The sequence below is a fragment of the Chionomys nivalis genome, chromosome 16 (assembly GCF_950005125.1).
Source record: "Chionomys nivalis chromosome 16, mChiNiv1.1, whole genome shotgun sequence".
In the NCBI taxonomy this organism is placed as follows: domain Eukaryota; kingdom Metazoa; phylum Chordata; class Mammalia; order Rodentia; family Cricetidae; genus Chionomys; species Chionomys nivalis.
Genome location: NC_080101.1, coordinates 25,501,950 through 25,514,550, shown reverse-complemented (window position 1 = coordinate 25,514,550; position 12,601 = coordinate 25,501,950). Strand labels below are relative to the sequence as shown.

General features: G+C 49.7%; 1 protein-coding gene across 1 annotated transcript in view; it reads left to right on the top strand.

Annotated features, from left to right (window-relative positions):
• The window catches only part of Frmpd1 (FERM and PDZ domain containing 1), an 87,878-nt gene extending 79,523 nt beyond the window's left edge, over positions 1-8,355 (top strand). Inside the window, exons 14-16 of the mRNA XM_057790673.1 lie at positions 15-162; positions 3,385-4,182; positions 5,953-8,355. Of these exons, the coding sequence (XP_057646656.1) occupies positions 15-162; positions 3,385-4,182; positions 5,953-8,282 (3,276 nt within the window). The 3' untranslated portion in view covers positions 8,283-8,355. The remainder of the gene's footprint in view (positions 1-14; positions 163-3,384; positions 4,183-5,952) is intronic.
• Positions 8,356-12,601: the final 4,246 nt, after the last annotated feature.

The window sequence follows — 12,601 nt, the reverse complement described above, 5'->3', positions numbered from 1 at the left end:
GTTTGCCTTCGCAGGTTCTGACTCTGTTGCTGGAATCCAATAGCGCAAAAGACCTGGCATGCTTGATTGCTGGATACTACCGGCTCTTTGTGGACCCGGCCAACTCAGTTTTCCTCTGGTCTGGAAACAGACAGCAGGCTCACCGAGTGTCTGCTGAAGAAGGTGAGGTGCCGAGTCTTTCCCCAGAAAGGACAGGACCATTTATTTCCAACCACGCATTTGATCTTTCTTGAATATTAGAATCTTTGGGATTCTCCAAGGAACGCTGGAAGGTCTCTGATTCCCACGGAGTTTCCCAAAGTCATCTCTAAGGTCCATTGTATCTTATTTCTCGGCAAAAGGAGGTGTCCCTTTCTCAGACGGAGGATGACTCTGCACTCTTTCTCATTCTCTTGTTTGTGACAGAAAGTCTCAGCCTTACCTAGTTAGAGGAAAGGGCACCTTGGGACAAAAGAGACTTAAAATTATGCCATGTAAAGATTGAAAGGGGAGCTGTTAAAGGGCAGGGAAGAAAAACAGGTTCCCAGGTGGCTTCCACGTCAGGTTCTATTGATGTAGCTTTTCCAGGGGCGTCCTGATAAATGTTTAATAGCTGCCGCTGCAGGGGAAAACCCCTGGCCTGAGACAGTTGCCTAACTCCCTTCCCATCACCCCATTTCAGACTGCCAACATGCTAGACAGAGGTAGGCAGATTACCTTACCCTTATATGGTGTTTCCTCCACGAGGGCAGAATAGGCAGAGATCACCCCAGGAGAACAGATGGTAGGAAAGTGAACCGCAGCCATCCATGGCATCTGTAGTGGCCACAAGGGACTGATCCCCACAACCTAGGAACTTACTGAAATTCACACAGATTCAGTCCTTTCTACGAAATGGTATATAATTTATAACCTGCACATGGCCTTGCGTATGCGTTAAGTAAAGCTCTAAGTTACCCACTGTGAATGTCATGTATGCGTTTCATACAGAGAATGGTCCATGAGAGCCGTGTTTTCGGTTTTGAATGAATGAGTTTATTAGTCTATAACAAGCAAAAGTAAAAGAGCAAGATAGCAGGCAGTAAATATATAGTAGGACATCAGAGTTGGCGCTTACACCATCCAACAGGGGTGGCTGAAGGAGCCTTGTAAAAATAGCCATCTGGGGCCAGGTGTGGGGTGCACACCCTTAATGCTGGCATTTGGGAGGCAGAGGCAGGACTCTGTGAGGACAGCCAGGGCGGTCACACGGAGAAACCCTGTCTTGAAAAAACAAGCAAACAAAAAGTCCTCTGAGGACCCTGATGGATAAAGAGTGTGCCAGACCATGTCTTCTTCGTGGAGGAGCTTCTTGCTTCTCACTCCCACTATCCATGTTCTTATGCCATGGGATAAACAATAGTAATCTTGGTTTGAAACAGTCTGCCTTCTAGATGTCTTCAAGGACACAGTTTTTCTAAGACCCTTGGTGGTTTGCTCTTCTCCTTTCTCCCTGTGACCGAGCTTGGGGCCAGCCGAACCCAGGGAGAGTAGTTTGGGGGGAAATTCAAAATAAACAAGTCTGTGTGGGGCCATCTCTTGTTTCCTGTGTCAGGAAACTCAAGTGCACATAAGCACATGACAATTTATATTATAGTCAAATGTTCTGCCACTAATATATACCCCCATAGTTTATATTACAGTGTGCCATTATTATCCTGTGTTGTTGAAGGAAGGTTTATGCATATTCAACACGAATGCATTTTACTCTAAGTATTTTGAGTTTATGGATGGATGCATCCACACATAGAAACCTAACCTGCAGATTTGGAGGGCCAACCGTAGTAAGGAAGTGATGCACTTTGCTTATGCTTCCTGTAACAAGTCTGTCCCACCAGTGAGCTCTCAAATAAACACAGGGAGACTTATTAATTATGAAAGCTTGACTGATAGCTTAGGCTTGTTTCTAACTGGCCCTTATAACTTAAATCAATCCACACTTTTATTAATCTGTGTTCTACCATGTGGTTTTTACCTCTATCCCTTTTTGTCTGGTGTCTCATTCTTTCTGTGTCTATTAGGCTTCTCTGCCCTTCTTTTTCCCAGAATTCTCTCTGCCCCGAAAATCCTGCCTAGCTCTTGGCCATTTAGCTTCTTATTAAACCAGTCATAGTGACATATCTTCACACAGTGTAAAGGAATATTCCACAGCAGTTTCCTTTGCTTTGGCCAAGCATCTGTGAGCGCGGACCAGCTCGAGGCTGGTCAGGAGAACACGTGGGAGTGCTGCTATTTTGGAGGGTGATGGCGGAGGAGCCGCCACCACGTCAGAGATGTTGCTATAGAAGAGCACCTTAGAGGCAGAGGCAGGCAGATCTCTGTGAGTTCGAGGCCAGCCTGGTCTACAGAGCTAGTTCCAGGACAGGCTCCAAAGCCACAGAGAAACCCTGTCTCGAAAAACCAAAAAAAAAAAAAAAAAAAAAAAAAAGAAGAACACCTTAGAGCTAAGCACATAAAAAAGGAAAGATCATTTGCAAAGAGGGAACATGGAGTGGAGGCATAGGAGGCATAGCATGAGAAGGTTGGAGAAGACTGCAGAGGGCAACCAGTCTGCTGAGGTTTGGACTGGCTTCAGCCTGCTGGGATCTGGACTGGTCATACTCTGAGGGCTGTGACAAAGGGGGTCAGAGCCGCAGTGTGAGGACACACTGTGAGAGGGATCAGGGCTTTTCTGCGGTGGGAGCAACAAGGCCACACTCTGAGACTCTTTGCCCCTCATGAGGGAGCTTCTGCTCTTCCCTGTAGGGAGGGGAAGCCAGCAAAAGTGGGGGGAGGGGGAGTCACACAGTGTACAAAGATGTTTTTAGGAACTTATTCCAGAGGTTAGTTGGAGAAAAATAGGAAACCTAGGAGAATGTTGCTCCTCTCGATCATTTCAGTCTTCCCAGGTACCCACCGCTAGATCCCTCTCCGCTCTCCTAACTGGTCCACGGCAGCAAAAGGTCTCTGAAGCCCCTAGCAGCCTCAGGCCCCACTCCCTTGCTGTCTCACTCCATACTAATGGTAGGTTAAGGGACTATTTTGTGTTTTACATTGGGTTCCCCGTGTAATGTTCAGACAGGACAAGGGAGATGTTTGAGGAAAAGCCGAGCACACAAGGGAGATCCAGGTGAATATTCACCAACAGGCAGATAGGTCTCCTTAGAAAAAGAGATGGACTTATCCTGTGTCCTTAAGTGGCTCAGACGGGTGGGGAACAGGTAACCCAATGGTGTGACATCTTTGGATCTTGTATCTGTCATTCTACTGTGATTTGGGTCGATTACTTTCTGTCTTTTCCCTCCAGCAGGGTGACAGGAAACAGGACACAGAGCCGTCTGTCAGACTTCCATGTCAGTTTGTAACTCTGTGTCCCATTTGTCCTAGGCTACGAGTCTAGGGCCTGCAGTGACTCGGAGGAGTCCTCTGAGGTGGATTGCGTACTGGAGCCCCTGTCTGACCGACGCCTGGTGAAGCTGAGCCTCTGCAGACCATTCCTTAGAGAGGAGCAGCCCCCTGGAGACAGTCCCACCCCCGAGGTGACCAGGAGCGGCCCGAGCACCTGCGGGGCCAGCAGCATGACGGACAGCGCTGAATCCGAGGCTTCTGACTCAGCCAACACCGAGAGCCGAGGCTGCAGGACCAGTGGCTCCAGCGAGTCCATGGATGCCCTAGAAGAGGATGACTTAGATGCCTGCTCCTCCAGCGGGACCGGCTTCTTCCACTTTGGCGCCCCAGGCTTCTCCAGCAGCCAAGAGGAAAAAAACAGGATCGAGACCAATGGTTTCCTGTGTTTACTGGACCTGGCCCAGAACGCCAACCCTCAGTGCCCGAAGACAGAGTGTCCCCAGGGCCTAACTTCGGGGACCTGCAGCTGGGGACCAGAACTGAACATGGGCAGGCTGGACCCCAGGCTGTATGAGGGCAGCCGGACTGACTACTATAGCCTGTGTTCCAGCATCTCCCCAGGCAGCCACCTGAGCGACAGCTCAGAGAGTACAGCTTCCCGGCAGGGTGCTGCACCATCACCATGGTGCCAGCAGGGCTGGATGGAGACTCAGCCTGGCTCCGTGCTGGAAGCGCTGGCCCTGCACCCACTGGCAGCACGGGCCTTTGAGGATGGCAGCTCAGAGGAGGAGTTCTATGATGCCGCTGACAAACTCACACCCCCAGACACACTCTCAGGTGAGCCACCCCCCCACCCCCCACCCCACCCCCACCCCCGTCCCAGCTTCGCAGAGCCCAGGGCCAGCCTGGGTTCCCTGGGCCAAATTACAAACATCATGGCCTTGAGTTAGGGCTGCAAGGGAAGTTTAGAGAACTGTGGGCAAGGGTTGATGAGAGGAATTCATCCCACCGTGGAAAACAGGGAAGGCTTCCCAGAAGAGGTGTCAAGTGGGCTGGGCCTTATCAGGTGGACAGAACTTGCAAAAAAAAAAAAAAAAGAATGGATCACACAATAGAGAGAGTAGCTGTGCTACTGCAGATCCTAGGAGCAACAAGACAGACAGGCTGTCAGTGCAGCCTAGGAGCAACAAGACAGGCTGTCCGTGGTGTTTGATGGCCTTTGGGGAGTCTGCGGGTCGCTGATATCAGAAGAGTGGGGATCTGTTGTCTGGGTTCCTCATATAGCTTCCAAAAAAGATTGTGAAAAAATTAACTTACGACCCATGATATACTATCTCACATACACAAAACACCAATACGAAGTCTTTCCACACAGATATACTTGCCGAGCTAACCAGAAAATCTTGCAAGACACACATGTGTACCCATTTTCACACATACTCTTACTAGTCTGTCTCCCGGCTCAGCCCCAGCCCTCTCCTGTGCCTCTCTGATACTGCCCTCTAGTGGTTGCTCTTGACAGAAAAGCCAGCTCAGCTCCAGAGAGCAGCACCCCGTGAGGCTCTCCCTGGTGGCCTCTGCCTGCCTCCCCCGCCCCGCATCTCTGCAGGACTTTGTTTCTGTTACTATCTGATCCTCAGCTGCTACTGTCCATCCACGGTCTAGTCTCAGCTGAGGGTTTCGTTCAGCAGGGAACATTTTCCAGGTTTACCCGAGCAGAACCAGGTGCCCATCTCAATGCCGGGTTGTTCCCGCAGAGGTGGCTCATTGCCTGTACTTCGGGACTGCCTGCAGTTACGCACTCACTTGCATATCTGTGAAAGGCTCCTTGCGTGCACACGGCACCTGGGCACGGTCGCTGAGTGAATGAGTGACCTCACCACCCTGTGTTGACTTGATTTATTTGTGTTTGTTTGTTTGTATGTATGCATATTTGTTTGTAATCTTTGCTGTCCTGGAACTCACTATGTAGACCATGGGAACAGAACAGCCATGGTTTTGCTGCACTACAGCCCACAAGAACCTGAAGTGTTCCCAGGGTCCAGAAAAGGGTATCAGATCCTTTGAAACTGGAGTTACAGATGGCTGTGTGTAGACATGGGAGTGCTGGGAATTGAACCCAGGTCCTCTGGAAGGGCAGCCAATGCTCTTAACTGCTGAGCCATCTCTCTAACACCCTTTTAAAATATGTGTGTGTGTGTGTGTGTGTGTGTGTGTGTGTGTGTGTGTTTGAAATTCTGGAGAATTTGTAGCTAACTGCCTGGACTATGAATCTGTCACTTAGGTATTGGAAATTGATATTCTGTGGTTTGAGAGCATGAGTGTTGGGGTGCTTGCCCAGCATGAATAGGGTTTGATATCTAGCACCACCAGTCTTTATCAGACTGTCTAAGGAGATGTCGTCTCCTGGAAAGAAGCTTATGGTACCGTGACTAAAGGTTAGAAATAGGTCTTGGACAAGCTACATAACAAATGTCTACTGCAGTCATTATTCCCAACCTTCAGATGAGGAGACTGTAGCACTTGAGTTCAGGCAAGCCTATGTGCTTGCCCAAGCACGGGCAAGCCTCTCGTACTTACTGTGATTTTTCTTGTCTTGACTTGCAGGGCCCAGAGCTGCCAATCTTAGTGCCAAGAGATTGCAGGATCAGTCTAGAACCCATGGCTCAGAGGAAAGCCTGCATCCGGGACCAGAGGGAGGAGAACCAAGCAGACGGGGAGGGGTGAAGAAGTATGCCAAGACTCTGAGGAAAAGAAGGTCCTTCCTACAGACAGACCACACCTCCCAGGTCTCCTTCCCCCTGGAGCCATCAGCCTCCCAAGAGAACATGGATGACATTTGCTACTATGACAGAGAGCCTTACCTGACCCTCACTGCACCCTCCCCAACTGTGTCCTCCCTGCAGGACATGCAAGGTGAACCAGGCCTCCTGGAGACCAAGGCCTTGGGGTTGCTGGCTTCCCTGAGGGAGACAAAGAGCAAAAATCCAGCCTCCAGGATCATGGAGATGGAGCCAGAGACCATGGAAACCAAGTCAGTCATCGACTCCCGAGTGTCTTCCATCTCTGCCATTCGCCTCCGAATTGACCCCAGCAATGCAGAGAATCTTGAGGCTCCCCCCGTGGCCATCACCATTGACAACTCCTCAGCAAGCAGCCCTCACAGCCCTCACAGCCCTCGCTCTTCCGACCCAAGTTCTTCCAACCCACAGGCTGCTCAGATCAGGCCTTTCCAAATCTTATCTCCCTTTCAAGACCTAGATGGTACCGCCACCAAAGAACTCCTCCCAGAGCCTGAGGGCAGCACCTCCCCTCCCTCTAGTGCTAACCCTAATCCAGGCAGCCCAGGGCCACATCACGTCCCTCAAGGAAACACATCAGAGCAGGAAGGGGTCCAATCAGAAATGGAATTGGGATCTTTTTTAATAAAGCATATACAAGAAGTTACCCCCAGATTCAGAGGGTCCTTGACTCCTGGGGATGGGACAAGGCATGGTAAATGTGCCGTGGGTTCAGAAGGGACCGCCTTTGCTCCCGAAGAGGGAGAACGGGGACAGCTGTCTTTGGGAAGTGGCAGTGAAGTCACCTACACAAATGGACCCACCTTACTTCAGGAAGAATTTGGGAAGGACTCAGATAATGTTCCACGGGCTCTTGATGTTCATGCTCCAGCTGGTGAAATAGTCGGCTCCCTCTCCGCAGAGACTCCTGGAACATGGACAGACCAGACCCCATCCTATTCCCTCAAAGACTCCCCAGGGAAGCAGAGAGAAGCCATAGACCAGACCTGCCCAAATCAGGAACTATTGGCAGAATTGGACTTGGGCCCTGATTTCTTAGTTAGGGAGCAGACCATCCCATCAGCCTTCCCTCCAGAGAGGGTCAAGGCAGAGCAGCTTAACCCTGTCATGGGGGAAGACACAACCCCTGTGGACACTCCTCAGCAAATCTGTGTCCAGACAGTACCTTCCCTGCCAAAACTTTCACCATGTCAAGAGGAACCCCGCTCAGCAGATTCCGGCCATGGCTCACCAGCAGACAGCAAAAGTGACAGTCCTATCATTTGCCTTCCACCTGAGAGGTCTTTCCTGTGCTTTTTCCCAGAGAGCCACCCTGAAGGCTCCACCGGTCTCAGCAAGGCCACCTCCTTGGGTTTTGCTGGCATGGGCGAAGTGGTGCCTGCCGGGATTGGCATGGAGCATTGCAGATGCCAGTTCTCCTATGCCACGTGCTTTCAAGGCCTGCAGCCTGAGATAGAGGAAGAAGATGGAGACCCAAAGACACATCCTGTTGCCCCCCTTACCTCACCACCCTCTGCAGGAAGCCAGGTGACTCTGCCTTGGAGGTCAGCCCGTGCCTACAGCTGTACCACACCCCTGCCCAGGAAAAGCCACGTCTGGCCAGAGTACTGCTCCAGGGCTCTGAGACAGCTGAAAACTGCCCCTGCAAGTGCCCCCGAGGGCTTTGTCCAACTCACAGAGAGCCTGCTGGAGCTACAGGACATTCTAGAAGCTTCCTGGGGCGCTGGGAACAAACACCCCATTGACAAGTGCACCTGGCATTTTTCAGAAAGCCGGAGCCGCCTGTGCATGGGCTCCCAGAAGCTCCTGTCCAGCTGTCAGCATGTGATCAGAATGGACCAGTCCCCGGAGGAAATGCAGGGTGCTGTGCGTGTCACCTTCCAGCACCTGGTCCAGCTGGCTGGTCTCTGCTTCCAGTTCACAGACTGTAGCCGCTGCTCCACCCGGCACAAGGAAGTGGCCGGGAACCTGAGGGACGTGATTTATACCTACCACCAGTTTGTGGAGGCTGCAAAACTGACCTGTGAGAGAGGCTACCATGACCTCAGTGTGAAACTCTTGGCTCGCCAATGCACCGCCCTGACAGCTGCTGTGTTCTGTTTGACCCAGAAGTTCCGGGCATCCACTGCTCTGTGAACAAGTCACCTACCCCAGGCCCCTTTACCCTGCCTGGAAAGTCCTCCAAGAAGCCTCTTCTAGTTCCCCACCCACCCCTTCAAATGTTTACTATGTAGAGTATTCGAATAAACTGCTGCTTAATCTTAGCCTGTCATGTTCTGAGTGGTGGTAAATTTGGTTAAAAATGTTCACTCAAGCCAGACAGTGGTGGTGCACGCCTCTAAGCCCAGCACTCAGGAGGTAGAGACTGGTGGATCTTTGTGGGTTTGAGACCAGCCTGGTCTACAGAGTGAGTTCCAGCACAGCCAGGGATATACACAGAGAAACCCTGTCTCAAAATCAAACAGAAAACGTTCACTCATATCCATTCAACAGACATTCGCTTCCTTTGCCCCGGGCCTGTACTAGGAACCTGAGAAACAGGAGGCTGTATGACACAAGGTTTTTCCTCCCTGATCAGAATGTGCAGGTATAAAGGAGAGTAGATGGCCATCCAACCAGCAGGCATCAGGCAAAAAGAAGTCTCAGATTTTGTCCCAAGAACTCGGGAATTGCCAAAAAAAAATAGTCTTGATTCCCCTGTTACTTCATTGTGGCACTACCGTCCACAAACAGGTGGATATGTGTGTTCTTGGTAGATTCAGCCCTCCAAATCTGGAGTTACAGCACCTGGACCAGAGACCCGATAGTTTTTCTTGCTTACCTCTGCTGCAAGCATAGATTGCCACTAGCTGGCAGGAAATTCCCTAGCTGCTCTGTCACCCACGTGCAGGGGTAGTCTCTGCTTTTTCTGAAACTGTACCCCTGACTCTTGCATCCTGTTTTTTGTTTTTAATATTATAAGGCAAACATTAAATTCAGGAATCAAAGTTGTCATTATTGGACTGATATTAGGGCAGAAGAAATATAGTCAGTACTTTTCTCCCTGGCCTCTGCTGGCCAAGGTAATCCTACATGGACATGGACAAGCTGCTTAAACTCTTCTTGTTTTGGGTTTTCTCTCCTGTACACGAGGAGGCTCATATTGTTCCCTTGATAGGGCAGAAATCTAGGAACCAATATAGTAGCATGTAAGTATTGCTAACAGAGTGGTCCGTATTTCTCTTAGTTTGAAAGTTGTACCCCCAACTCACTCAAACCCCCCCCACACACACACACTGTTTTCCCAACCCAGACAAACCCATTTCAAGATTTCTTTGGGACAACTTTTGATCTGGCTTTTCTTGTCTGGTCAAATGTGGTTTGGTGGCTCATGAGGGTCCTTCGGAGGTCATAAGAGGTCCTCTTTCCCTCCTGTTAGTGACACGCTATGAGGTCAATGCTCTACCCCTATTAGGCACCTAATTCCTGGCTTTGCCCAGCAGAAGCAGGATGAGGGATGAGTCGGTCACCTGTAAGTAGTTAATCAGCGTGTGTGGGGGAGAGGATTCGTTTCCTCAGAATGGTGCTTTAAACTTTTTTTTGTTTGTTTGTTTTGTTTTGTTTTTCGAGACAGGGTTTTTCTGTGGTTTTGGAGCCTGTCCTGGAACTAGCTCTTGTAGACCAGGCTGGTCTCGAACTCACAGAGATCCACCTGCCTCTGCCTCCCGAGTGTTGGAATTAAAGGCGTGCGCCACCACTGCCCAGCTAAACTTTAAACTCTTGAATACAACTTTGAAGTGATTTCATGACTGAAATTAACAGGGCACCAGGCTAGAAACCAGGCTGCATGATGTGAAACATCGGAACCTTTGCTAAGAAGATCAGAGTAGGTTGTTTCTGTAGACAGGATCTGTACACTCACCAGTGAGTTCACCTGGGACTGGATCCTGACTGACCTGAACCATACCTGAGTCCAATTAGCTAGAACCTACACTATGCCAGAAGCTTTATGTGGATAGTTTGAATACTTTTTAAAATATGACATTCTACATTGTTACACGTGTTTAACAGTTCCATGAGAAACACATACGGAAAGGAGGAAGATTAAGCCTACAGCTGAGGCATACGTGTCTCCACCTTTCTTTGGTTGCGCTTTTTCCCTGTGCATCCCATGAGGAAGAGTAAGGTCCAGAAGTGGTGGGAAGTTCTCGGTGCTCATTGGAAGCCACAGCGCAGGGAAGGCATTCTCTCTGGCACTGTCGTTGATACACTCCATACATGAGGCAGGCGAGGTGAGAACCGGATTTGAAGAGTTCTTGATGGAGGCTGGATGACTCCTAGACCCCGGCAAGGCTCTGGGTCACCAAAGAGAAGGCACGTGAGACATGTAAAGGGAAAGGAATCTTTGGAGACAGGAGTCGTCAGGGAAGCCTCTCTGTAAGAGCCATACTAATTAGGACTGGGGTGTCAGCAGGAATTTGTTGAGTACAATGTGTCAGGCTGTGAGATTCTGTAGGGTTTAGATGTCAAGAAAGAAAAAATCTGTTAGTCAGAGTCTACTATGCAGGGATATCAGGTAAAACACTCATGAGCACAGTGAATATAGACTCCTCTTTTTTATTTTATTTATTATAATTATTTTGGTTTCACTATGTAGCTTTGGCTGTCCTGGAATTCACTATGTAGATATGTGGACCAAACTGGCCTCGAACTTGAGAGATCCACCTGTCTCTACTTCCCAAGTGCTGAGATTAAAGGCATAGGCCACCACACCCGGCTCTCAAGGAACTTCTAATTATCAGGAAAGACAAAACTGCTGACATGGAGGAGACTTTTTAAAAAGGTGCCAGAAAGCCAGGCGGTGGTGGCGCACGCCTTTAATCCCAGCACTCCGGAGGCAGAGGCAGGTGGATCTCTGTGAGTTCGAGACCAGCCTGGTCTACAAGAGCTAGTTCCAGGACAGGCTCCAAAACCACAAAGAAACCCTGTCTCGAAAAACCAAAAAATAAATAAATAAATAAATAAATAAATAAATAAATAAATAAATAAATAAAAATAAAAAGGTGCCAGAACAGATCAGATGAGCCGGTCTCACCTAGTGTGACCAGAAGGCTGTTCTGAATGGAGACAGTTTAAGTGGAGGCTTGGAGAGCAAGAACCAGGGACTGGAGAGATGGCTCGGGGGTTAAGAGCACTTGCTGCTCTTGCAGAGGAACAGGGTTCCCTTCCCAGCATCCACATCAGGTAGCTCACAACAATCAGTTCTTGGGAATTGGTCACCCTCTTCTGACCTCCATGGGCACTTGCATGGCACACAGAATAACAGGCACACATAGTCACGTAAGTAAAAACAAAACTTTTAATGATCATCTTTAAAACCCAGCTGTGGGGGAAAAAAAGAGAGAGAGAAAGGAGAGGGACTAGAGTGTGCAAATGCCATTGGTGTGTTTAGAGCCTTGGGAGACCAGAGCAGATAGAATTGGTAGGCGACAGGATGAGGTGGTGCAAGGCGTCGGGGACGGGTTGGAGTTTACTCCACCAGGTGCCACTGGAAAGGGCAGAGGCGTCTCTGGGGCAGCAGCGGCAGCTCTAGGAGTGAAGGCAGAAGGAAAAGTGGGAAAAGTGAGGTGACACCAAAACATGAGGGCGAGCCGGGCGGTGGTGGCGCACGCCTTTAATCCCAGCACTCGGGAGGCAGAGGCAGGCGGATCACTGTGAGTTCGAGGCCAGCCTGGTCTACAAGAGCTAGTTCCAGGACAGGAACCAAAAACTACGGAGAAACCCTGTCTCGAAAAATTAAAAAAAAAAAAAAATACAATTTATGGGCTGGAGAGATGGCTCAGTGGTTAAGAGCATTGCCTGCTCTTCCAAAGGTCTTGAGTTCAATTCCCAGCAACCACATGGTGGCTCACAACCATCCGTAATGAGATCTGGTGCCCTCTTCTGGCCTGCAGGCATACACGCAGACAGGATATTGTATACCTAATAAATAAATATTTAAAAAAAAAATAACCAAAAAAAAAAAAAAGTAAAAAAATAGCCGGGCGGTGGTGGCGCACGCCTTTAATCCCAGCACTTGGGAGGCAGAGGCAGGCGGATCTCTGTGAGTTCGAGACTAGCCTGGTCTACAAGAGCTAGTTCCCCAAAACCACAGAGAAACCCTGTCTCGAAAAACCAAAAAAAAAAAAAAAAAAAAAAAAAAAAGCAAAACATGAGGGCGGAGAGGCGTGCAGTATGGCTGACTATGAGGCAGAGGGACCCGTGGTTGTGAGCTCAGCTCTAAAAGCATCGAAGGCGGCTTGACCCACCTTTCAAGCTGCGCCAAAGCTTATCCGCAGCGAGTAGGAAGCCAGAGTCAGCAGGGAACAAAGAAGACTTGGCGGAGCTGGGTCATAAAGGAGGAAGCCTGGAGAGACGGTCGGCTCAGAGTTTAAGAGCACTGGCAGCTCTTCCTGAGGTCGGGAATCCAACTCCCA